Source organism: Prionailurus bengalensis, chromosome B2 (genome assembly GCF_016509475.1).
Source record: "Prionailurus bengalensis isolate Pbe53 chromosome B2, Fcat_Pben_1.1_paternal_pri, whole genome shotgun sequence".
NCBI classification, from domain to species: domain Eukaryota; kingdom Metazoa; phylum Chordata; class Mammalia; order Carnivora; family Felidae; genus Prionailurus; species Prionailurus bengalensis.
The window spans coordinates 70,656,257-70,681,957 of record NC_057349.1 but is presented as its reverse complement, the minus strand read 5'-3'; the positions used below and the strand labels follow the sequence as shown (position 1 = coordinate 70,681,957).

At 38.7% G+C, this 25,701-nt stretch overlaps 1 protein-coding gene across 1 annotated transcript; it reads right to left on the bottom strand.

The window, feature by feature from the left end:
- Positions 1-576: 576 nt before the first annotated feature.
- Positions 577-22,932, bottom strand: IRAK1BP1 (interleukin 1 receptor associated kinase 1 binding protein 1). The gene is made up of 4 exons (XM_043591864.1): positions 22,556-22,932; positions 15,954-16,019; positions 1,332-1,462; positions 577-1,228 (listed from the first exon to the last, which is right to left on the bottom strand). The coding sequence occupies exons 1-4, from the start codon at positions 22,868-22,870 to the stop codon at positions 958-960; spliced, it is 783 nt and encodes a 260-aa protein (XP_043447799.1). The 5' UTR covers positions 22,871-22,932; the 3' UTR covers positions 577-957.
- Positions 22,933-25,701: the final 2,769 nt, after the last annotated feature.

The following is a 25,701-nucleotide window of genomic DNA, read 5'->3' as shown; positions in this document are numbered from 1 at the left end:
TGCAATAGCAATGCCATGTACTTGCTGTTATACATCTCAGTCTTAAGATCAGTATTATCTCAGTGTATAACCCTGCACTGTCCAACATAGTAGCCATTAGCCACTTTCAAGTACTTAAAATGTGGCTAGTGCAATCAAAGAACTGAATTTTAAATTTTTAAAAATTTTAATTTGAAAATTGCTACTTGAAATTGCTACTTCAGTTACATCTTTTAAGCATGTTTGTAACAACCTGTGTGTGTGTGTGTGTGTGAATCTATTTTTTCAACTACATTTTAGTAAATAAATACAGATTATTTCTGATGAAAATTTAGCATCTGAATTAACATGGTTATAATATAAAATGTACACTATATAAATATCCATTAGTTATTTTTAAAAGATTGACTACATGCTGAAATGGTATTTTAGACATACTAGGTTAAATAAAATATTATTAAACTTAGTTTCAACTACTTTATTTTTTACTTTTTTTTTCTATGTGTCAACTAAGTAATTTGAAATTACTATGTGACTTTCTTTTATTTGTATTAAAGAGTGCTGGTATAATCAATCACAGGAGCCTGGTGAAGAGGATCTGGTCCATATATTTTATTTCTGGCATCAAAATATTTTCCTAGTATGCCTCACTCTGCTTTTATCAAGAGTTAATGTATTCCTCATCATTCTGTTAATGTTAAGAATCATGCTAATAACTGCCAATATTTATTCCAGTAGTAGAAATATAAACATTTCTTGTCAGTATAAAAGTATGCACATATAACACATTGTTTTCAGAGTATTTCTCATAGTTAAATTTTTAAAAATAGAAAATAAGCTTAGATACTGTGGGACTGGATTCAAGGACTGACAGATTTGGGGGAGAAATACTTTATATTATACAATATATATATTCATGAAAAAAGCAAACATAAAAAGTATAAAAATAAAAAGATACAATATATTTTAGTTGGAATTTCAGAGATTTTTTCTTTTCTTCTCTTTCCCCTTTACTTCAAAAGTTATAAATACTTTTGAAGCAACATGTATTGTCGCACTTTTGATTTTTTGTTGTACAGTTAATGAACTTGAGAGTCTGGATGACTGGAGATCATCTATTTGGCCTTCCCATTCTTTTGTTTCTTCTTCTTTGATTAATAAAGGTTTTCCTAGAGTTTGGCCGACAAGGTTACAGACTTCTTGAGCTTTGCGCCATGCGTTCTCAACAGCAACAAGACAGGCTTGCCGTCTTAGGAATTAAATGCAGAGATTATTAATATGACATTCAATGAACTTTAGCACTGAATAGTTTTGTTTAATTGATAATTTAGTTAAAGATGTGCTTAACTTACCGAAGATTCTCAACAGAACCTGGAGTATGATAGAACTGGGGCTGGCTGATGACGACAGAGCTATCTAGCTTTTCAACAAGAAAGTTACAAATATTTTGCATTTTTCCAAATTCAGTAAATGTAATGCAGACCTGTAAATGAAATGACACTTGAAATTATTTTCATGCCTGATGGCTTCTTTTAAAGTTTTCTCTAGGAGCGCCTGGCTGGCTCAGTTGGAGAAACATGTGACTCTTGATCTTGGGGTCATGGGTTCAGGCCCCATGCTGGGCGTAGAGATTACTTAAAACTTTTAAAAAATAAAAATAAAAAATAAAGTTTTCTCTAAATATGAGGAAAAAAATTAAAGCCAGATAACGAGGTCATTTTATAATATGTAACAGATAAGCCTACTTGATACTCAACAACTAAATTATTAAATTTTATTAAGTAGTATCTCTACTTTTGAACATAAGAAATAGTTATAATAACTAATGATTATGTCTGTTAATTTTAATATCTGTATTGGTTCTTGGTTGGTTTGACTTTCCTCCTTATTGTGAGTTTTATTTCCATGCTGTTTTGTATATCAGGTAATCCTTGTGAATTAACTTTGAGAGGTGTTGGATATTCTTGTATATACCACTATAAATAATTATTTGTTCTAGAATTCCATCAACTTCCTTGGAAACTGATCTCTTTTGGTTTGCTTTTAAGATCTGTTACGTGGGACTGGAGTAATGTTTGAGGCAAGATACTTCTGTATACTCCACCTCATGCCCTATGAATTGTAAAATTTTCTAATCTGGTGCTATACAGCCCTGTATGAACCCCAAACACTGTTCCCTCTAAATTTTGGGGTAATTCTTTTTCTAGCCTCAGGTCATTTTCACACATTGGTGTGCTGATCAGTATTCTGCTGAGTACTTGGCAGGGGTTGGTGGTATCCCCTCTGTGGTTCTCCGAAAAACTTTCTCTCTGCAGCTCTCTACTCTCCTACAAACTCTAGTTGTCTTGTTTGGGCTCTCAATTCCATTTCTTCAATACAAGGAGTTTGCTAGGCTCTGTCTGGGTTCCCTTCCCTGTGAAGCTGCCTGGACACCTTGAGACACTGAGTTAGGACAACTGTAGGACTTTTGTTTGTTTCCTTTTTCTCAGGGATCACAGTGTTTCATTGCTTTATGTCCACTCTTTTGAAAACCTTTGTTTCATATACTTTGTCAATTTTTTGGCTGTTTCAGGTGGGAAGGTAAATCTGGTGCATGTTATTTTACCTTAGAAGCAGGAGTCTTGTCTGTCTTTTGAAGAGAAGTCTTTTTTGTGTGTGTTTTGTTTTTTTAAACACTATATGGGCTAATAAACTTTTCTGTTAGTCAAAATCAATTTCCTCAGCCTTACCCAAGATGCGAGTTTTTAATCTTTGGGTAAGTTTCCAAATTTATATTTCCTTCCTGGTTGAAAATCAAAGCTCCAAAATGCCTATAGGCTGCCTTTAATAAGAAGTACAGACAATAAATACTTTTCTGCATTTGCATAGTTTAAATATGGAAACAAATCCTGTCTTTTGTGGCTGTATTTAATCTATAAAAGTGCCACAGCGGCCCTGTACATACATTTCATTACATGTAATGAAACATAGCAAGATGTACAGTGACTGTGGAAGTTGGAAGGTAGCCAAATATGAGAGTTCAAAGGGTTTCTCTGCATGCAGATTAAAGTGATTGAGTATAACAGGTTCCAAGTGTCAACAAAAGCAATTCTTTGCTATACAAGTGCCCTTGAAATGCATTTTATTTTTAAAATTTATTCCAATTTCTACTCTGATAACTTAAAACAAAAATAATTTTTATAAATATACCCACTTTCCTATGAAATATGCTGAATCCTTTGCATCCTTGGTATTCTTCTTTGCTAAAAATAAGTTATCTGGGGGGAGATGAGGCAAGATGGCGGCTTAGGAGGACGCTGGGCTCACCGCACGTCCTGCTGATCACTTAGATTCCATCTACACCTGCCTAAATAACCCAGAAAACCGCCAGAGGATTAGCAGAACAGAGTCGCCGGAGCCAAACGCAGACGAGAGGCCCACGGAAGAGGGTAGGAAGGGCGGCGAGGCGGTGCGCGCTCCACGGACTGGCGGGAGGGAGCCGGGGCGGAGGGGCGGCTCGCCGGCCAAGCAGAGCCCCCGAGTCGGGCTTCCAAAAGCGGAGGGGCCGGGCGGACTGTGTTCCGATAGCAAGCGCGACTTAGCGTCTGGGAGGTCAGAAATTAACAGCTCTGCTCGGAAAGCGGGAAGGCTGGAGGACAAAGGGAGGGAGAGCTGCTGAGCCCCCTGACAACAGAGCTCAGTTTGGTGGGGAACAAAGGCGCTCGCCAGCGCCATTTCCCCCGCCCATCCCCCAGCCGAAATCCCAAAGGGAACCGGTTCCTGCCAGGGAACTTGCTCGCTCCGCGCAAACACCCAACTCTGCGCTTCTGCGGAGCCAAACCTCCGGCAGCGGATCTGACTCCCTCCCGCTGCCACAGGGCCCCTCCTGAAGTGGATCACCTAAGGAGAAGCGATCTAAGCCTGCCCCTCCTGCCCCCGAGCACCTTGCCTACCCACCCCAGCTAATACGCCAGATCCCGAGCATCACAAGCCTGGCAGGGTGCAAGTAGCCCAGACGAGCCACACCACCCACAGTGAATCCCGCCCCTAGGAGAGGGGAAGAGAAGGCACACACCAGTCTGACTGTGGCCCCAGCGGTGGGCTGGGGGCAGACATCAGGTCTGACTGCGGCCCCGCCCACCAACTCCAGGTATACACCACAGCACAGGGGAAGTGCCCTGCAGGTCATCACCACGCCAGGGACTATCCAAAATGACCAAGCGGAAGAATTCCCCTCAGAAGAATCTCCAGGAAATAACAACAGCTAATGAGCTGATCAAAAAGGATTTAAATAATATAACAGAAAGTGAATTTAGAATAATAGTCATAAAATTAATCGCTGGGCTTGAAAACAGTATACAGGACAGCAGAGAATCTCTTGCTACAGAGATCAAGGGACTAAGGAACAGTCACGAGGAGCTGAAAAACGCCTTAAACGAAATGCATAACAAAATGGAAACCACCACAGCTCGGCTTGAAGAGGCAGAGGAGAGAATAGGTGAACTAGAAGATAAACTTATGGAAAAAGAGGAAGCTGAGAAAAAGAGAGATAAAAAAATCCAGGAGTATGAGGGGAAAATTAGAGAATTAAGTGATACACTAAAAAGAAATAATATACGTATAATTGGTATCCCAGAGGAGGAAGAGAGAGGGAAAGGTGCTGAAGGGGTACTTGAAGAAATCATAGCTGAGAACTTCCCTGAACTGGGGAAGGAAAAAGGCATTGAAATCCAAGAGGCACAGAGAACTCCCTTCAGACGTAACTTGAATCGATCTTCTGCACGACATATCATAGTGAAACTGGCAAAATACAAGGATAAAGAGAAAATTCTGAAAGCAGCAAGGGGTAAACGTGCCCTCACATATAAAGGGAGACCTATAAGACTCGTGACTGATCTCTCTTTTGAAACTTGGCAGGCCAGAAAGAATTGGCAAGAGATTTTCAGGGTGCTAGACAGAAAAATATGCAGCCGAGAATCCTTTATCCAGCAAGTCTGTCATTTAGAATAGAAGGAGAGATAAAGGTCTTCCCAAACAAACAAAAACTGAAGGAATTTGTCACCTCTAAACCAGCCCTACAAGAGATCCTAAGGGGGACCCTGTGAGACAAAGTCCCAGAGACATCACTATAAGCATAAAACATACAGACATCACAATGACTCTAAACCCGTATCTTTCTATAATAACACTGAATGTAAATGGATTAAATGCGCCAACCAAAAGACATAGGGTATCAGAATGGATAAAAAAACAAGACCCATCTATTTGCTGTCTACAAGAGACTCATTTTAGACCTGAGGACACCTTTAGATTGAGAGTGAGGGGATGGAGAACTATTTATCATGCGACTGGAAGCCAAAAGAAAGCTGGAGTAGCCATACTTATATCAGACAAACTAGACTTTAAATTAAAGGCTGTAACAAGAGATGAAGAAGGACATTATATAATAGTTACAGGGTCTATCCATCAGGAAGAGCTAACAATTATCAATGTCTATGCACCGAATACGGGAGCCCCCAAATATATAAAACAATTACTCATAAACATAAGCAACCTTATTGATAAGAATGTGGTAATTGCAGGAGACTTTAATACACCACTTACAGAAATGGATAGATCATCTAGACACACGGTCAATAAAGAAACAAGGGCCCTGAATGAGACATTGGATGAGATGGACTTGACAGATATATTTAGAACTCTGCATCCCAAAGCAACAGAATATACTTTCTTCTCGAGTGCACATGGAACATTCTCCAAGATAGATCATATACTGGGTCACAAAACAGCCCTTCATAAGTTTACAAGAATTGAAATTATACCATGCTTACTTTCAGACCACAATGCCATGAAGCTTGAAATCAACCACAGGAAAAAGTCTGGAAAACCTCCAAAAGCATGGAGGTTAAAGAACACCCTACTAACGAATGAGTGGGTCAACCAGGCAATTAGAGAAGAAATTAAAAAATATATGGAAACAAACGAAAATGAAAATACAACAATCCAAACGCTTTGGGACGCAGCAAAGGCAGTCCTGAGAGGAAAATACATTGCAATCCAGGCCTATCTCAAGAAACAAGAAAAATCCCAAATACAAAATCTAACAGCACACCTAAAGGAACTAGAAGCAGAACAGCAAAGGCAGCCTAAGCCCAGCAGAAGAAGAGAAATAATAAAGATCAGAGCAGAAATAAACAATATAGAAACTAAAAAAACTGTAGAGCAGATCAACGAAACCAAGAGTTGGTTTTTTGAAAAAATAAACAAAATTGACAAACCTCTAGCCAGGCTTCTCAAAAAGAAAAGGGAGATGACCCAAATAGATAAAATCATGAATGAAAATGGAATTATTACAACCAATCCCTCAGATATACAAACAATTATCAGGGAATACTATGAAAACTTATATGCCAACAAATTGGACAACCTGGAAGAAATGGACAAATTCCTGAACACCCACACGCTTCCAAAACTCAATCAGGAGGAAATAGAAAGCTTGAACAGACCCATAACCAGCGAAGAAATTGAATCGGTTATCAAAAATCTCCCAACAAATAAGAGTCCAGGACCAGATGGCTTCCCAGGAGAGTTCTACCAGACGTTTAAAGCAGAGATCATACCTATCCTTCTCAAGCTATTCCAAGAAATAGAAAGGGAAGGAAAACTTCCAGACTCATTCTATGAAGCCAGTATTACTTTGATTCCTAAACCAGACAGAGACCCAGTAAAAAAAGAGAACTACAGGCCAATATCCCTGATGAATATGGATGCAAAAATTCTCAATAAGATACTAGCAAATCGAATTCAATGGCATATAAAAAGAATTATTCACCATGATCAAGTGGGATTCATTCCTGGGATGCAGGGCTGGTTCAACATTCGCAAATCAATCAACGTGATACATCACATTAACAAAAAAAGAGAGAAGAACCATATGATCCTGTCAATCGATGCAGAAAAGGCCTTCGACAAAATCCAGCACCCTTTCTTAATAAAAACCCTTGAGAAAGTCGGGATAGAAGGAACATACTTAAAGATCATAAAAGCCATTTATGAAAAGCCCACAGCTAACATCATCCTCAACGGGGAAAAACTGAAAGCTTTTTCCCTGAGATCAGGAACACGACAAGGATGCCCACTCTCACCGCTGCTGTTTAACATAGTGCTGGAAGTTCTAGCATCAGCAATCAGACAACAAAAGGAAATCAAAGGCATCAAAATTGGCAAAGATGAAGTCAAGCTTTCGCTTTTTGCAGATGACATGATATTATACATGGAAAATCCGATAGACTCCACCAAAAGTCTGCTAGAACTGATACAGGAATTCAGCAAAGTTGCAGGATACAAAATCAATGTACAGAAATCAGTTGCATTCTTATACACTAACAATGAAGCAACAGAAAGACAAATAAAGAAACTGATCCCATTCACAATTGCACCAAGAAGCATAAAATACCTAGGAATAAATCTAACCAAAGATGTAAAGGATCTGTATGCTGAAAACTATAGAAAGCTTATGAAGGAAATTGAAGAAGATTTAAAGAAATGGAAAGACATTCCCTGCTCATGGATTGGAAAAATAAATATTGTCAAAATGTCAATACTACCCAAAGCTATCTACACATTCAATGCAATTCCAATCAAAATTGCACCAGCATTCTTCTCGAAACTAGAACAAGCAATCCTAAAATTCATATGGAACCACAAAAGGCCCCGAATAGCCAAAGGAATTTTGAAGAAGAAGACCAAAGCAGGAGGCATCACAATCCCAGACTTTAGCCTCTACTACAAAGCTGTCATCATCAAGACAGCATGGTATTGGCACCAAAACAGACACATAGACCAATGGAATAGAATAGAAACCCCAGAACTAGACCCACAAACGTATGGCCAACTCATCTTTGACAAAGCAGGAAAGAACATCCAATGGAAAAAAGACAGCCTCTTTAACAAATGGTGCTGGGAGAACTGGACAGCAACATGCAGAAGGTTGAAACTAGACCACTTTCTCACACCATTCACAAAAATAAACTCAAAATGGATAAAGGACCTGAATGTGAGACAGGAAACCATCAAAACCTTAGAGGAGAAAGCAGGAAAAGACCTCTCTGACCTCAGCCGTAGCAATCTCTTACTCGACACATCCCCAAAGGCAAGGGAATTAAAAGCAAAAGTGAATCACTGGGACCTTATGAAGATAAAAAGCTTCTGCACAGCAAAGGAAACAACCAACAAAACTAAAAGGCAACCAACGGAATGGGAAAAGATATTCGCAAATGACATATCGGACAAAGGGCTAGTATCCAAAATCTATAAAGAGCTCACCAAACTCCACACCCGAAAAACAAATAACCCAGTGAAGAAATGGGCAGAAAACATGAATAGACACTTCTCTAAAGAAGACATCCGGATGGCCAACAGGCACATGAAAAGATGTTCAGCGTCGCTCCTTATCAGGGAAATACAAATCAAAACCACACTCAGGTATCATCTCACGCCAGTCAGAGTGGCCAAAATGAACAAATCAGGAGACTATAGATGCTGGAGAGGATGTGGAGAAACGGGAACCCTCTTGCACTGTTGGTGGGAATGCAAAGTGGTGCAGCCGCTCTGGAAAGCAGTGTGGAGGTTCCTCAGAAAATTAAAAATAGACCTACCCTATGACCCAGCAATAGCACTGCTAGGAATTTATCCAAGGGATACAGGAGCACTGATGCATAGGGCCACTTGTACCCCAATGTTCATAGCAGCACTCTCAACAATAGCCAAGTTATGGAAAGAGCCTAAATGTCCATCAACTGATGAATGGATAAAGAAATTGTGGTTTATATACACAATGGAATATTATGTGGCAATGAGAAAAAATGAAATATGGCCTTTTGTAGCAACGTGGATGGAACTGGAGAGTGTGATGCTAAGTGAAATAAGCCATACAGAGAAAGACAGATACCATATGGTCTCACTCTTATGTGGATCCTGAGAAACTTAACAGGAACCCATGGGGGAGGGGAAGGAAAAAAAAAAAAAAAAGAGGTTAGAATGGGAGAGAGCCAAAGCATAAGAGACTGTTAAAAACTGAGAACAAACTGAGGGTTGATGGGGGGTGGGAGGGAGGAGAGGGTGGGTGATGGGTATTGAGGAGGGCACCCTTTGGGGATGAGCACTGGGTGTTGTATGGAAACCAATTTGTCAATAAATTTCAGAAAAAAATAAAAAAAAAATAAAAAAAAAAAAATAAAAAAAAAAAAATAAAAATAAGTTATCTGGAAGGACAGTAAAAATTCCTAAGCAGGTTGCAAAAAAGATACTAATTTTTCCATCTTCAATTCCCCTCTACCCCTAATCATCTGAGGCAAATTTACTCCTACAGAATCAGGTTTAACATGTGGTACTTACTTGCTCTATTTCTATAAATAACAGGAAAACCTGTCTGTTAAGATCAGCTCCGTGGCTGCTCACACAAGATTTTCTCTGCCTTTCTTCCCTCTTACCATTACCATGACTTAAAAAGTTAGCAGATGTAGCTTTTAGAAGTACATCTACATTGGTAAACAGACCATGAACAAAGTATAGTTTAGGAGTATTTGTGTTGAATGATTAACAAGTAAATTTGGTAGGAAAAAAAAACTGTTTTCTGCTTTTTCTAACAGTTCAAGAACTGTTTTAAGTCTTCCAGTGGTCTGAACTTCTGCTTTTAAATTCAGCAATGTGGTATATAATCAAAATGTAGCTAGACAGAAATCCAAGTTAATGAAGTTGAGTCACTTTGCTGAAGAATAGAGATGTTGCATCACAATTTTTAAAGAGGTATTTAGGATAAAAATATTTTAAGTACCTAATACCTTGAAGATAAAGATAAATCCGTATATTCAGAATCCTCATTATCTGTTTCATCATGGTAAAATAATGTGATTACAAATGTATGCACATTTACACACTATCTTGTAATAGCTATATTAAATTACAAAACAGATTGGTAGATAAATGCTTCCCATCTCTTTGGTCAAGAAGAATCCTCATTAGTTTAGAAATTTCAGTACTAAAAAAGAAACTGAATTCCAGAATAGGTGAGTTTTAAGTAAACTCTACCCCCAATGTGGAATTCAATCATGACCCCAAGATCAAGAGTCTCATGCTGTACTGACTGAGCCAGCCAAGTACCCCGAAAGGTGAGCTCTTAAGTGCTTTTAATGAATTTGTCTCCTGGATAAATCAAATCTCAGTTTATTAAAATTTTCTGCAAATGGGACTTCTGAATTATTGCTAATCTCAATTACCATGGAGAAACAGGCCAAAAGCCTCTTTAAAAATACTTGCAGTTCTAATTTACAAAAAAGGCAAGTGTATAAAACTGAACAAACTACATGTAGTAGGCTAGACACCTTTCAATTCTGGGCAAGATTCGAAAAGATTATTTTAAAAATTAGTTTGTGGGGCACCTGGGTAGCTCAGTTGGTTTAGTGTCTGACTCTTGCTTTCGGCTCAGGTCATGATCTCACAGTTCCTGAGTTCCAGTCCCTTGTCGGGCTCTGTGCTTATAGTGTGGAGCCTGCTTGGGATTCTCTCTCTCTCTCTCTCTCTCTCTCTCTCTCTCTTTCTCTCTCTCTCTCTGCTGCTCACCCCCCCTACCCCCCACGTGCTCCCTCTCTCTCCCACGCTCTAAATAAATACTTAAAAAAATTAGTTTGTAAGGAATTAGGAAATAAAAGGTTTCTATGAGAAACAAAGAAGATAGGACCTTGTCATTCATTTTGTTACCTTGCCACAGGCCTCCAAGTACTTTGTATATTTTCTTTTCTTTTTGGTATTGCCACAATCTATTATTTTCTTCCCTTTTTAAATATCCCCCAGTTTTTGTTTTTAGTTCTGTCACTGAAGAAAAGAATACAGGGTTTTCTCATTTCAATGGTCCTCCAAGAAGGCATTCAGGGAAGAACAAAATAAGGACACAGGAATTTAAGAGTAAAATCTTCTAAGTTCTCTTAAGTACTGAGTTTCTTGATGAGATGTTAGGTAAGAACTCATCTGACTTTTCACTTTGTTTTTTTCCTGAGAGTGAAGTTCACCAACTCTATGCTTTTCTTCTGATCTCTACCATTCTCAACCACTGCCAAATTATTTCTATCCAAAGGCCAATCTATTGAGCATGTATATTTGAGATTACTAAGAACAAATCACGATGTATTAAACTTGACTTCCTAACTGGCAAGTTACCAGAGAAATACTGTAGCAATAAAGAATTTATTTTTTACTTAGGATATACTGACATATAGTCTTCATGGCAACATTGTCAAGGTCATAGTTGATTGATGTTACTTAGTATTTTTATTAATTACACAGGTGGGTACACGGATGATAAAATCAGCAGGTGACAGAAAGCTGGCCAGGAAGAATATAAACACTGATTGATAAAATCAAGATCCAAAAAGATCCTAACAGGCTGGAAACATTGTCAAATCTAGTGGATAAAAATTTACAGAGATAAATTTAAACTCTCATACTTTATTTTGAAATAGCAATAACAAGTATAAAATAGAAATATGTAAAAGCGTGTGAGAAAGATACTTTGATAATTTTAATTACTGATTATAACTGTGAGCTCAACACAAGGGAACAATGTGATACAAGTACCAAGTTCAGTCTTAAACATTCCAGAATAAAGGAGATAATCATCTTTCACTAATGTGGACTGGATAAATCACAATTAGGACACTGTAGTTGTGTTGTAGGTGCTTTGGATGGAAATTGGTTAACTCAGTAGTTTGTCTTATAAGAAATGACTAAAGAAACTGGGGATTCTTACCCCTGGAGAAGAAAAAACTAGCATCAACATGATACTGAACTTCAAGTATATACTTCAAGGAAGTAGTATTTGCCTTTTGTTCTTGGAGAGGTACATCATTAATAATGGATGAGTACTACTAAGTCCATTCTGGCTTAATGTTAGAAAAATTTGTATTGATTAGACATCTGAAAATGGAATAAGCTTTTTATATTCATGTACTTACATCATTTCTAACTTTCAATATTCTTACCTTTAAAATAAAGAGAAACAGCAGGGGGTAGTTGGGAGTTTAGATAAAGAATCTCTAAAGTGCCATTCAGGATAAAAATCTTAGTTATTTTGTAAAGTAATGTTCTACCTCCTAATCTAACTTTATATATCTAACTGTCCACGAGGGTACTGGTATATGTTAGACATTATTTTGTACTTTGTGACCCCATCACCCTGGTCTCTGCTGACTGCTGATGCTGACCTAAGGGTAATATTATCAGATTGCATGATATAAGAATTCTGGCTATCAGGGAGCCCTATACAAAATATGATCAGATTCTCTCAAGAAGTTGAGTATGGGACGTTAAAAAGTATAACAGAAGGGGAAAAAAGCAGAGTTTAGCCAAGTCCTAATTTAATCATGTTCTTCTTTCTTTCTTTTTTTTAAAAATTTTTTTTTCAACGTTTTTATTTTATTTTTGGGACAGAGAGAGACAGAGCATGAACGGGCAAGGGGCAGAGAGAGAGGGAGACACAGAATCGGAAACAGGCTCCAGGCTCTGAGCCATCAGCCCAGAGCCCGACGCGGGGCTCGAACTCACGGACCGCGAGATCGTGACCTGACTGAAGTCGGACGCTTAACCGACTGCGCCACCCAGGCGCCCCTAATCATGTTCTTCTAACAAAACAAGCAGCTCTAATGCATTTTCTGTAACTGCACAGTTGGTCCCTAAAACAACTTGTCTGAAAATGATGCCAGTTTTCCATGAAGCTTTTCTGTGTATTTGCTGGAACCATTCCTTTTCCTCCTTACTTCTTGGGGTACCCTCACACTAAACCCCATTCACTTGAGATAACCTGAGCCAATGTATGTTCATTACAGCCTGAAGTCCTGACAGGTAATCACTGCTGGAGGAGTGCTAGAATAACTTCCAGCTTTGTTCTCTGTAATACAGACTCTTACCCCTCTGTTCTTCATCCTGTTTTTCCTTTTTTTCAAGACATCCAGTATTGTAGTATCACCCAAAGAGCCCCAAATTGAAAAACTTATTTTAAGAAAACAATTGATATGAAACAGTGATACCATAGTGTGATATCATAAAAATCATTAAAAGTTATATTAAAACTTTTCACATCTGAGAAGTTTCATAACTCCCCTTACTTTTTAAAAAAAAAATTTTTTTTTTCAACGTTTATTTATTTTTGGGACAGAGAGAGACAGAGCATGAACGGGGGAGGGGCAGAGAGAGAGGGAGACACAGAATCGGAAACAGCCTCCAGGCTCTGAGCCATCAGCCCAGAGCCTGACGTGGGTCTCGAACTCACGGACCACGAGATCGTGACCTGGCTGAAGTTGGACGCTTAACCGACTGCGCCACCCAGGCGCCCCTCCCCTTACTTTTTTTTAATTAAAGTACAGTTTGACACACAATGTTACATTAGTTTCAGGTATACAATGTAGTGATTCAACAAGTCTATATACACCTTGTTTTTTTCCCCCCAGATTTAAAAAAAAAAATTTTTTTTTTTTTTTAACGTTTGTTTATTTTTGAGACAGAGAGAGACAGCGCATGAACGGGGGAGGGTCAGAGAGAGGGAGACACAGAATCTGAAACAGGCTCCAGGCTCCGAGCTGTCAGCACAGAGCCGACGCGGGGTTCGAACTCACGGACCGCGAGATCATGACCTGAGCCGAAGCCGGCCACTTAACCAACTGAGCCACCCAGGCGCCCCTCCCCCCAGATTTTATTTTAAGTAATCTTTATATCCAACGTGGGGCTTGAATTTACAACCCCGAGATCAAGAGTCACATACTTTTCCTACTGAGCCAGCTGGGTGCCCTCCCAAGTGTATAGTTTATGCTGTGCTCACCAGAAGTGTGGCTACCATCTGTCACCATACACTATTAAAATAATACTGACTATATCCCCTTTGCTGTGCCTTTTATATCTGTGACTTATTCATTCTATAACTGGAAGCCTGCATCTCCCACTGCCCTTCACACATTTTGTCCATCCCCTAATGCCCCTCTTCATCCTGTTATGAAAGATATTTTTCAATCCCAACTACCATAAAATAAGTTTTGCCATGTGGATCTCTAAAATTATCATGAGTAACTTTAAAATTCCTTGAGATAGTTAAATTTTAAGTGTAAAAATAAAACTATTTAAGTACTAGAGCAACAGTGTATTGTAGAAATTACTGTTTCAAGGAGGTAAGAAGCTAGGCAGGATTCTAATTTCTGTTCTTTCTTTCAATATGACTGGGAAGTCTGAGACCCCAAGTTATCTGAACTTGAAGTCACGCCCTTAAAATTATAAAAATAATAGATTATCTGGTAGGACTAGATGATTTTTTGAGATATTTCCCACCTCTAAACCTAAAGATTATCTGACTAGAGGGGCGCCTGCGTGGCTCAGTGGGTTAAGTGCTGACTTCGGCTGGCTCAGGTCATGATCTCATGGTTCGTGGGTTTGGCCTGCAATGGGCTCTGTGCTGACAGCTCAGAGCCTGGAGCCTGCTTTGGATTCTGTGTCTCCCTCTCTCTCTGCTCCTTCCCCCACTCGTACTCATTCTCTCTCTCTTTCTCTCAAAAATAAACATTAAAAAAAAAAAAAAGATTATCTGACTAGATAAATAAGAGTTTATCTCTAACTCTAACTCCATTCTTGTTTGCTTCCTGTGAGGAGGCAGCATGGAACTAGCACACAAATCCCAAGATGTTTGGATGCTGAAACAAATCGTAGTCCTATAACCTAACCACAACTATAACATACCTGATTTCATTAAATCCTGATCATAAAATCTTTAAAAATAAGTAAAAAGTATAGGCAGTTGTAGAAATTAAATGTTATCATTGAGTGTACAAAAAATATTTTGTTCTTTTTAATTCAGGCAGAGGTTGAGTGGTCTTTATTTTTTTTAGTTAATTATAAGAATTTTTCTTTTTTTAAGTGGGCATCATGACCAGTGCAGAGGCCAACATGGGGCTTGAACTCATATCCCTGAGATCAAAAGTCAGATGCCTAACCAACTGAGGCACCCCTTAAAGATTTTATTTTTAAGTAACCTTGCACCCAATGTGGGGATCAAACTTACAACCCTGAGATCATGAGTCACACATTCTACTGAGTGAGCCAGCCAGGTGTCCCAAGTGCTTTCTGTAAAAAAACAAACAAACAAACAAAAAAACCCCAAAAAACCCTGATAACTTAGCACAATAGAGTAAAATTGCATTATGAAAGAAAAGAAGGTTGAAAAGTGTTTCAATCCTTATGTTAGGACATTATTAATTTGCTTTTTATCTGAGAAGAAATTTCCTATAGTGTTTTCCTGCTCACTAGGTGATAACTTTACTAAAATTTCATTCAGGGGGCAATTAACTGCTCTTCCTTCTTGCTATTTTTATTCCATTTCAAAACAATTTCTCTTAAATATATCTCATTACAATTTATTTTAAAAGCTCATACAGGGGCGCCTGGCTGGCTCAGTCGGAAGAGCACACGACTCTAATCTCCAGATTGTGAGTTCAAGCCCCATGTTGGGTATAGAGATTACTTTAAAAAAAAAATTAAAAAAAATGTGTATATACACATATACACACATATATATAATATGTATACATATATACACATATATATAATAAAAATAAAAATAATTAAAAAAATTCTTTTCTTTCGATTGTTATTTTTAAGAAACAGAACATGAGTGGGGGAGGAGCAGAGAGAGAGGGAGACACAGAATCTGAAGCAGGCTGCAGGCTCTGAGCTGACAGCACACAGCCCGATGTGGGGCTCAAACCCACGAACTGAGATCATGACCTGAGCTCAAGTCAGACGCTTAATTGACTGAGCCACCCAGGCACCCTGAGAAAAATAATCTTTTATCAATATCATGAGAAGCAGTCCTCCTATACATTTCAGCTCAAGAATAAAAATAAATGTAAACTGCATCCACAAAATCATGCTGTTACCAATTATTTTTCATGATAAGTACATACCTCTGCTTCCATGTGATAAGCATTTTCCATTCTTCTAAAATCCTTTGTCACAGTTACATTTTCTGCCTGAAGCAGAAAGTACAAGAGTATGATTACTCAATGTTTGGCTACCAAATGCAATTACTCTAAAACATAAAGTAGAAACCTGAACTTCTTAAACTCAGAATAACAGAATGCAGAAAGAACTTGTTTGCCTGATGTTTTAAACCTCCCTAAAAGTTACATAAAATAAGTGTAGAGCCACTTACCCATTTAAGAGAAAACAAAGCCCTTTTCCTTACACCAAAATAAATTCCAACAGAGCAAATATTTAATGTAGTATAAAGGGTCCCTAAAAGTTCCAGGAAATATTAGTTAACAGCTATATAACCTTAGGCTTGGGAAGGACCCAATAAGTATTATACCAAAGGCAAGAAACATACTGACAAGATTAGTGATTTTAGCTAAATAAAATTTAAAAATTTTGAATGTTCAATACTGTAAACAAATATGGCAAATATGAAATTGGGAAAATATTTGCAATAATGAGAGGGTTATTGATAATCTTAAGGCTCCCTTAAAATAATCTTGAAAAAGAAAAAGCTAGAGGTATCACAATCCCAGATTTCAGGATATACTACAAAGCTGCAGTAATCAAAACAGTAGATGTTGGCACAAAAACAGACACACAGATCAATGGAACAGAATAGAGAACCCAGAAATAAACCCCACTTATAGGGCCTATGACAGTTAATTAATTAATTAATCTACAACAAAGGGGGCATGAATATACAATGGGAAAAAGGCAGTCTCTTTAACAAATGGTATTGGGAAAACTGGATAGCTACATGCAAAAGAATGAAACCAGACCACTTTCATTAGACCATACACAAAAATAAACTCAAAATGGATTAAAGACGTAAATGTGAGACCTGAAGCCATAAATTTCCTATAAGAAAACACAGGCAATGATTTCTTTGATATTAGTCATAGAAACATTTTTCTATATATGTCTTATTTGGCAAGGGAAACAGAAGCAAAATTAAACTATTGGGACTATACCAAAGTAAAAAGCTTTTGCACAGTGAAGGAAACCATTAACCAAACAAAAAGGCAATCTACTGAATGGGAGAAGATAATTTGCAAATGATATATCTGATAAGGGGTTAATATCCAAAATAGATACAGAACGTATACAACTTCACACCATAACAACAAATAATCCAATTAAAAAATGGGCAGAGGAACTGAACATACATTTTTCCAAAGAAGACATACAGATGGCCAATAAACACATGAAAAGATGCTCAACATTACTCATCATCAGGGAAATGTAAATTAAAACCACAATGCGTGGCTAAAATAAAAAATGCAAGAAGTAACAAATTTTGGTGGGGATAGGGAGAAAAAGGAACCCTTGTACACTGTTGGTGAGAATGTAAATTGGTGTACTATTGTGGAAAACAGTATGGAGGGAGCTCAAAAGTTAAAAACAGAATTACCATATGATCCAGTAATTCTACTACTGGATATTTACCCAAAGAAAATGAAAACACTAACTGAAAAAGATACCTGCACCCCTATGTTTACTGCAGCATTATTTACTGTAGTCAAGATATGGAAGCAACCTAAGTGTTCATCCATAAAGATGTGAGACACTTATATGTACACACACACACACACACACACACACTGAACTATTACCTATAAAAAAGAATGAAATCTTGCCATTTGCAACAATATGAATGGATCTAGAGGATTTAATGGTAAGTAGAATAACTCAGCCAGAAAAACAAGCACCATATAATATCACTCATTTGTGGAATTTAAGAAACAAAGCAAATGAACAAATAAAAAAAGAGACCAAAAAAGACTCTTAACTACAGAGAATAAACTGGTGGTTTCCAGAGGAGAAGTGGGGGTGGGATATTGATAAAGGAAGCTAAGAGTATTACACTGATGAGCATTGAGAAATGTACAGAATTGTTGAATCATTATACTGTACAGCTGAAACTAATTTTTAAGAAGTTCCCATAAATTAATAAAAGAGTAGAAAAAGCAGACAAAGTTTTATGAACTGGCAACTTACATGAAAAAAGTTTAACCTCAAATGTAAAAAAAAAAAAAAAAGAAACATAGGAAATGACAGTAACATTTTTTTTTGGCTACTGACTTGGCAAAGTTAAAAAAGAAAATAATGCCCACTATGCCAAAGATATATTTGTAGTGAAGTTGTAAACTTATTGTCCTACACTGTAATTTTTCATAAGCCTTAAAAATATGCATAAGCCAGGAATTAATGTCCAAAAACATAATTAAAAACATGTAAAAATACCTAGCAACAAGGTTATTCATTTTGTCACCATTTTTTTTTTTAACGTTTATTTATTTTTTGGGACAGAGAGAGACAGAGCATGAACGGGGGAGGGGCAGAGAGAGAGGGAGACACAGAATCGGAAACAGGCTCCAGGCTCTGAGCCATCAGCCCAGAGCCCGACGCGGGGCTCGAACTCACGGACCGCGAGATCATGACCCGGCTGAAGTCAGACGCTCAACCGACTGCGCCACCCAGGCGCCCCTGTCAACATTTTTAATAATGAAAAACTATGATATGCTCAATCTATTCCTACCACTCCCTATCTTAATTTGAATGCACCTAGAAATGGACTCTGAAACATGGATGTGAGTACAAGCAGTTAATTTTTAAGGCAATCCCAAGAGGGGCGCCTGGGTGGCTCAGCCGACTTCATTTCAGATCATGATCTCATGGTTTTGTGAGTTCCAGGTCCCACTGGGCTCTCTGCTGTCAGCATGGAGCCTGCTTCATATCTTCTGCCTCCCCGTCTCTTTGCCCTCTCCCCAGGGGGCGGGGGGGGGGGGTTTAAAAAAATTAAAAAAAAAAAAAAAAGATAATCCTTGGAAGCACCATAGGGGAATGGGAAGTGAAACAAAAGGAAAGCAAGCCATTAAAGTGTGGATTGTCAAGCGGTCACCACTGTGGGCAACTGGAACTTATTCCTGCAGAGAAATTCTGGGAGCCAGGGCAGAACATATGCCTCAGAGCTATCCTGCCCAAGAGGTAAGGTCTCCTTCCATTCACCTCCCTCACTTCTTAGCTGAAGGCTGTTAGAGCTTGGGGAGGGGCTGTTAATCCTCTGGCACTACTGGCTGGCCCGTTTGTGGGTGGAGCCAGGAAAAGCTGCAGCCAGGAAAAACTGGCAAAGGATGCTCCATGTTGGCAGATGGAAGTTGGGCCTGTAGGCACACAAATGTGAAGTGCCAAGGGATACAAGTGTGGGGTATCAATAGCATCTGCTACATCCCCTACTTAAAACTCAATCACCCACTGCCAAGACAATAAAGCAGAGACATACTACAGTGGTTAAGAGCAAGAGCTTTGAGGTCGAAATTCTTGACTGGAGTTGAAACTCTGTCACTTCCTAGCTGTGTGACCTTGGGCAAGCGACCTGCCAATAATCACTTTGATCCCTAGAGTTCTCATCTATAAATAGCAATTGAAATGCCAGTCTCATATGATGGGAATGAGTATCAAATGAGATAACATTCGTAAAAGATCTAGCAGTAATAAGTGGTTTTTTATCACCAATAACATTCAAAACTCCTCAATGCAGCAAACAAGGCCTTCTTCCATGTTCTGTCTACAGCCTTCTTCTTCAGTCTTATCTCAGTTCTCGTCCATTTTTCCCAAGTACTCCTGTGTCCTAGCCATAATGAACTGTATATAGTGCTCTGAACACATACTTGCTGCATTCTAGTGCGGAATTGGAATGCTTTCATTTTGGTCACTATTCAAGATCTGACAGAGTCACTTCCATTTCTGGTGCCCAGCAATATGCATCTATTACACATTTATCAAAAAACCCCACAATTGTGAGTAGGCAAATATTGGACTTTGTACCTACGAAAGGAACATACACATTGGAAAACAAAATAATTACTATCACATAAGTGCTATTTAAAATTAAACAGTGACAGGAAATGCTTAAAAAATGTTTGATGGTTGAATAAATATTGCTTAGTATCTTTAAAACATTTCTCCATGAAGGGGCGCCTGGGCGGCTTAGTCAGTTGAGCCTCTGACTTTGGCTCAGGTTATGATCTCACAGTTCATGGGTTTGAGCCCCACATCTGACTCTTGACAGCTCAGAGCCTGGAGCCTGCTTCAGATTCTGTGTCTCCCTCTCTCTCTCTCTGCCCCCCACCCCCACTCACTCTTTCTCCCTCCCTCTCTCTCTCTCAAAAATGAATAAACATTAAAAAACTACAACACTGAAAATGAGGGTATGCCTTCATATGTGAAACTATATATGATCATAAAATAATCTATAATGTAGTTGATCTATAATATAGTTGAATAGTTTTAGTGCTTCATTTTTTTTTAGTCATTCAAAGCCATTTTTTAAAGTTTATTTATTTTTGAAAGAGAGAGACAAAGAGACAGAGAGAGAGAGACAGAGTGTGAGTGAGGGAAGAAAGAGAGAGGGAGACACAGAATCCAAAGCAGGCTCCAGGCTCCGAGCTGTCAGCACAGAGCCTGACACCGGGCTTGAACTCACAAACTGCAAGATCATGACCTGAGCCGAAACGGGATGCTTAACTGACTGAGCCACCCAGGCACCCCTCAAAAACCATGTTTTGAGTATATACTATGTGATGTGTGTGAAGCGTAACCCTTGAATGCAGAGCAAGAGATAGAAAATGGTCTGTGCTCGAGAGGTTTAGAATATGAAGGAGATACCAGTAAAGCAACAATTTAAAATACAGAGGGATACATTTTATTGTAAGTAGGGAATAGAGTGTGGTATGGCAGAGACTAGAGTTATGTTAGAAAAGGAATGCCAAGAAAGTAAGCTTGGGCTGATTCTTTTTTCCTTTTCTTAAGATTTTATTTTTAAGCAATCACACCCAACATGGAGCTCGAACTCACGAACCCTGAGATCAAGAGTTGCATGCTCCGCTGGCTGAGCCAGGCAGGCGCCCCTTGGGCTAGTTCTTAAAGGAAAAACTGGGAGTCAGCTAGTCAAGGAGGGGAGAGAGAAGAGAGGAAACAGAGTTAGGTTCCATCTATTAAGCAAAGGAACCTGGGATATGAGGAGACCCTAAAGTAGGGGAGTGATGTTTTTAAACCCTCAATTCCAAAGTCTAAAATGAATACCTTTGTGAAAACCCATTATAATTCATCCTGAAAAGTAATACAAATTGTTTTTTGCATCATCTACTGAATAAATTGTCTACATGACTGCTTTCTTCCATTAGCAGAGATAACTGGGAGATTACTGACGTTTTCTGTCTTGAACACTGAACCTTAATGTAATTAAGTTAGATGCAGTAATTTATTGCTTTCCATGTTAGAAGTTATAGCCGTGTGAGCTCGGTATACTTAAGAATTAGTTATATTATTCAAACAGGACTGTAGCACTGGCAATAGTTTTTACGAGGAAATTTTTTCCACATATTAAACCACTTAAATCACATTGTCTATAATTAGCCTTTGAATTCTTCTAAACTCTAAAATCATGGAGACATCTGTTCCAAATGACTTTTAAAATAATTCTATGCCTGTAAATGCAGTACAAATGTATTTTTTTCCTTAAAGCAATAAAATTGCTTTTTGGGGGTGTGCCATTTCTAAAATAGGCTAGAAGCGCTTTTACGAACTCAGTGTTACTTTGGATAATTGCAACTCTGGCCTTTTGAGTCATACTATGTAAAATGAAGGAAATGAGATAGTCGACTCATTCTGTGGCTTCTTCATTTCCTTTTTCTAATTATCTGGGGCCAACTATGGTTGGAAGCAATGTAGAGTTTAGTCTCACGAAGACAAGAGTTCAAACACCGCCCTGACTAAAGCTTAGAGCATTATGTAACCTCTTTGAATCTAAATGGGGATATTAAAACCTGTCTAACAGAACTGTTGTTCAGATGAAATAAAAAGCTGGTTCATTTTTTTCTCCTTTTCTTACAAGCAGAGTTTAGGTAGATTTACTTAGGGATTTGTTTTATGGACATCTCTGGTAAGTAAAGGTATTTCATTCGTGTGGCATCTACAATATACTGGCTTGTTTTTAAAGTTAAAACTAAAAAATTTGCCGAAATGTTTTGAGTGCTCGTTAAACGATAATGGATGCAATTTTCCTCCTCACGTTACTGTTTGCGAAAAATACTGAGGAACCACTCCATGCAAATCTTTACATAGTTGGGAGGAAGCATGCTTTCACTTGCTAATTGCCTGGTGCGGAATAAAAACAAACAAACAAAAATATTAGTGTCTAGTATACTCAGGCAAGCACTTTCATCCAATGTGTCAGGTCTAACAGTTAACTATATCAAGGTAAAATACAAAATTACTGCGGCAAATGTCGCCAAATAAAAACCTACTCCATTTACATTCTTTTATTTCATAAGCCACTGGGACCAATAACTGCTTTCATCTACAAGAAAAATGGGCCGAAAGTTCTACTCCGCCAGGTCCTGTCGCTCTGTAATACCGATGAGATAAGGTCAAGACCCTCGCCACCTCCAACTGACACCCGTCGGAGCCTGGAACTCTGCCTCCGCTTTTTGCGGTCCCGCCCGAGGCCCCTCCCCAACGAAGCTCTCACCTGCACACCTTGCTGCTGGAGGCTCTGTGTGATGTAGTCCAGGCGGCGGCAAACGCTCTTCTTGGCCTCGGCCGCCGCCTCCTTCGTGCTGCTCACTAGCACCGCCACCTGCGCCCGGTCAGGGCTCGCAGACACCTCAGCGGTGCCGCTAACGTGCACCTCGCGGGTCGCAGTTTGGGCCTGTGCTGAAGGGACGTGGCGTCGGGGTCCTGGCAGCAACTCACCCCCCGAGACCACGTTGTTCTCCCGGCCCCGGTCAGCCCAGGGAACCAGTTCCACGAACACCCGCGACTGAGGGGCCTGCTGCAAAGACATAGCGACGGTAGCTGGGTTTCCATAGCAACTTAGAGACTACGGCGGCCGAAGGAGCCAAACCGCGCCAGGCTTTTTGTGCGTGGTGCAAAGGATGCTGGGATGGGCTTGGAGGCCCCACAGTTATGGATGCGAGCTGCGAGGATTTTGCAGTGTCTCCTTTACCAGATGTTGGCTGGGCACGTTATTAATAGTTTTTAACGTGTTTACGTTACGGCTTCCAAAAATCTTAGTGAGTTTTCTCTGCGCCCTCCCTCTTAGCGCCGCCTTTCCATGCCCACCGTCCGTGACTGTCCCCCTATCTAGCTTACCTCCAAAGAAGCTCCGGAGAGGCCAGGCTGGGCAGAGTGAGAGTGCTTTTACATTTCTCAGACGCCGGTCTGCGATTGTCCCCAGCCTTGTCTAATTTGACTTTACCGGTTCGTCTTGGGCACAGACCGCTCTTTGAGGCTGCACAGCGCCACGGTACGGGAAAGAGTTCTGTTGCAATGAACTGCTTTCTGCTAGTTTAATCTTGGGGAGTTAATGCTTCCTCGAGTTTCAGTGTCATTGTTTCTAAAGTCATGTTGGCAATACTTTTCACGTTTGCAGTGTGGCTTTAAGTGCTTGCCGTATGGAAAGCAAAGGGAAAATAACGAATAGCCAATAGTAATAGATTTGACATGATTTTCATCTTTTGAATTTTCTTTAAAATCCCTGGAATGATTCTGGCTTTGAATATTGACAGGAGAGACTCAACTGGTGTCAGAGCACATTCAACATGAACATTGCTGGGTCTGTGCAACTTAGATCTTATCTGTACCCCTTTCTTGAGAGAACAACACTAATTTCAACCCACTGATCCCCATTAGGTAGGTTTTATTCTTACCACTAAGTATGTAAAAGATATTTTTACATAGATATTACCTCTCCTGTCCCATGAAGAAAAAAAAAGAAAACCTTTTAAAGGTAACTAATTAAAAAGACAACTGTTCTCTTGAAAGGAACCTGAAAAGGCCAACTGACAATCCTCATGAAGCTTCTCCTCTATGTTTTTCTTTTCTTATCATTTAGTTAGATCAAAAAATGCAAGTAAATCAGATCGTACCCCCTTCCCTCTTTCATTTGGGTTAAAGCAATTTTGTATCTATTTTGATGTTTATTTATAACTAAAAACAAGTATGTGATAGTATTTTAATTTAAAAACTTTTCTCCTTAGTATTTTTGTAATTTTTATCATTTGAGACACCCAAAATAGTGCTTCTTGAATTTGGTGGAAAATTCTTTTTCCTTAATGATAAATGTGGAACAATATAATTTCCAAAATGAGTTATTGAATAAATGAATATCATAAATAAAAAGCAACAGAAGTTTTAAGTGCATATAAGTATTTAGGATATGATAATATATTTAAAATAAATGGGAAAATGAGTAAGTGGTACAGGGATAATTGGTTATCTGTATGAAAAAAGAATTGATCTGTATCTTACATCATACGTTGAAAGTAAAATTCAGATGAGACAAAAAAGAATTGGAAGAAAATATAGGTGACCATAAGTATGCTGTAACAATGGAAGAACTTTCTAAGCACAATTTCAAATGTAGCAACCATAATGAAAGGCTTGAAAAGTTTTACTACACTAAAAAAACCCTTCAGTATATAAAACAAAACAAAAGAGAAAGGTGAGGGGGTACAAAATAAACTGGGAGAAATATTTGTAACATTTATTTTGTATGAAAGGCTAATAGCCTTAATATTAAGAGAGCTCTCACCAGAAGATAAGAAAAGAAAAATGGAATATGAACACAGGGAAACTGTGTTAGTCAGCTAGGCCTGCTGTAACAACATACCACAGACTAGGTGGCTTAGCAGAAATTTATTTTCTCACAATTCTGGAGACTAGAAGTCCAAGAATAAGATGTTGACAGTTTTAATGTCTCCTGAGGCTTCTCCCTGATTTGCAGAAAGCCTTTTCACTGTGTCTTTCCATGGCCTTTCTTATGTAGGCAAGCTTCCCTGGCATTTCTTCCTCTTATAAGAGCACCTATTGATTAGAGCTCCATACTTGTAACCCAAATTAACCTTAATTTCTTCTGTAAAGGCCCTATCTCTAAGTACAGTCACATGGGGGAGGTGGTGGATCAGTACTTCAAAATATGAATGAGAAGAGGGAGACACATAATCCGTATAACACAAACCAATGAAACAGAAATACTAATAGTCTATAACATGAGGGAAAAATGAAAAATATTTATTTCCAACAGTAGTTAAAGAAATGCAAATTTAACTATAGTGAACTAACTTTTTTTTTTGGATCTATCATTTTGGCAAATAATAAAGCAGTGGAAATGAAGGTAGAATAGAAAAAAAGAGTAATTTTGAGAGAAGAATGAAATTGTTCTTGGTGACAGAACTATATAATAAATAAGAGAGAAGGATAAGCCAAATTGGACTTTGAGCTTTTCAGCCAGGATAACTGAGAGAATAAATGAGGATGAGTTTATCTATTTATCTTATCAGGACCCAATTCTTCCTCAGAGTCAAGGCAAAGCTTCTAGCAACCATTCTGAATAAGATGACTCTCTACATAATTTGTTTGGATCTGGAATAGGCACCTCATTCAAGCTGTGACAGTTAGAGGTGTTTTTTGGCTTTGTTTTTGTTTTTAACCCGGGAATCTGTATTTACACCAAATTTCATTTATTAGTATTATTTTTTTAATGTTTATTCATTTGAGAGAGAGAGAGAGAGAGAGAGAGAGAGAGAGAGAGAGAGAGAGAATGAATGGGGGTGGGTCAGAGAGAGCAGGAGACACAGAAACCAAAGCAGGCTCCAGGCTCTGAGCTGTCACCAC

Coding starts and splice junctions, on each gene's coding strand:
- IRAK1BP1 (XM_043591864.1), bottom strand. CDS start 22,870: ATGTCTTTGCAGCAGGCCCCTCAGTCGCGGGTGTTCGTGGAACTGGTT. Junction 1,463..15,953: donor CTTATCACATGGAAGCAGAG/GTATGTACTTAT, acceptor TTTCATTTACAG/GTCTGCATTACATTTACTGA. Junction 1,229..1,331: donor GGTTCTGTTGAGAATCTTCG/GTAAGTTAAGCA, acceptor TTAATTCCTAAG/ACGGCAAGCCTGTCTTGTTG.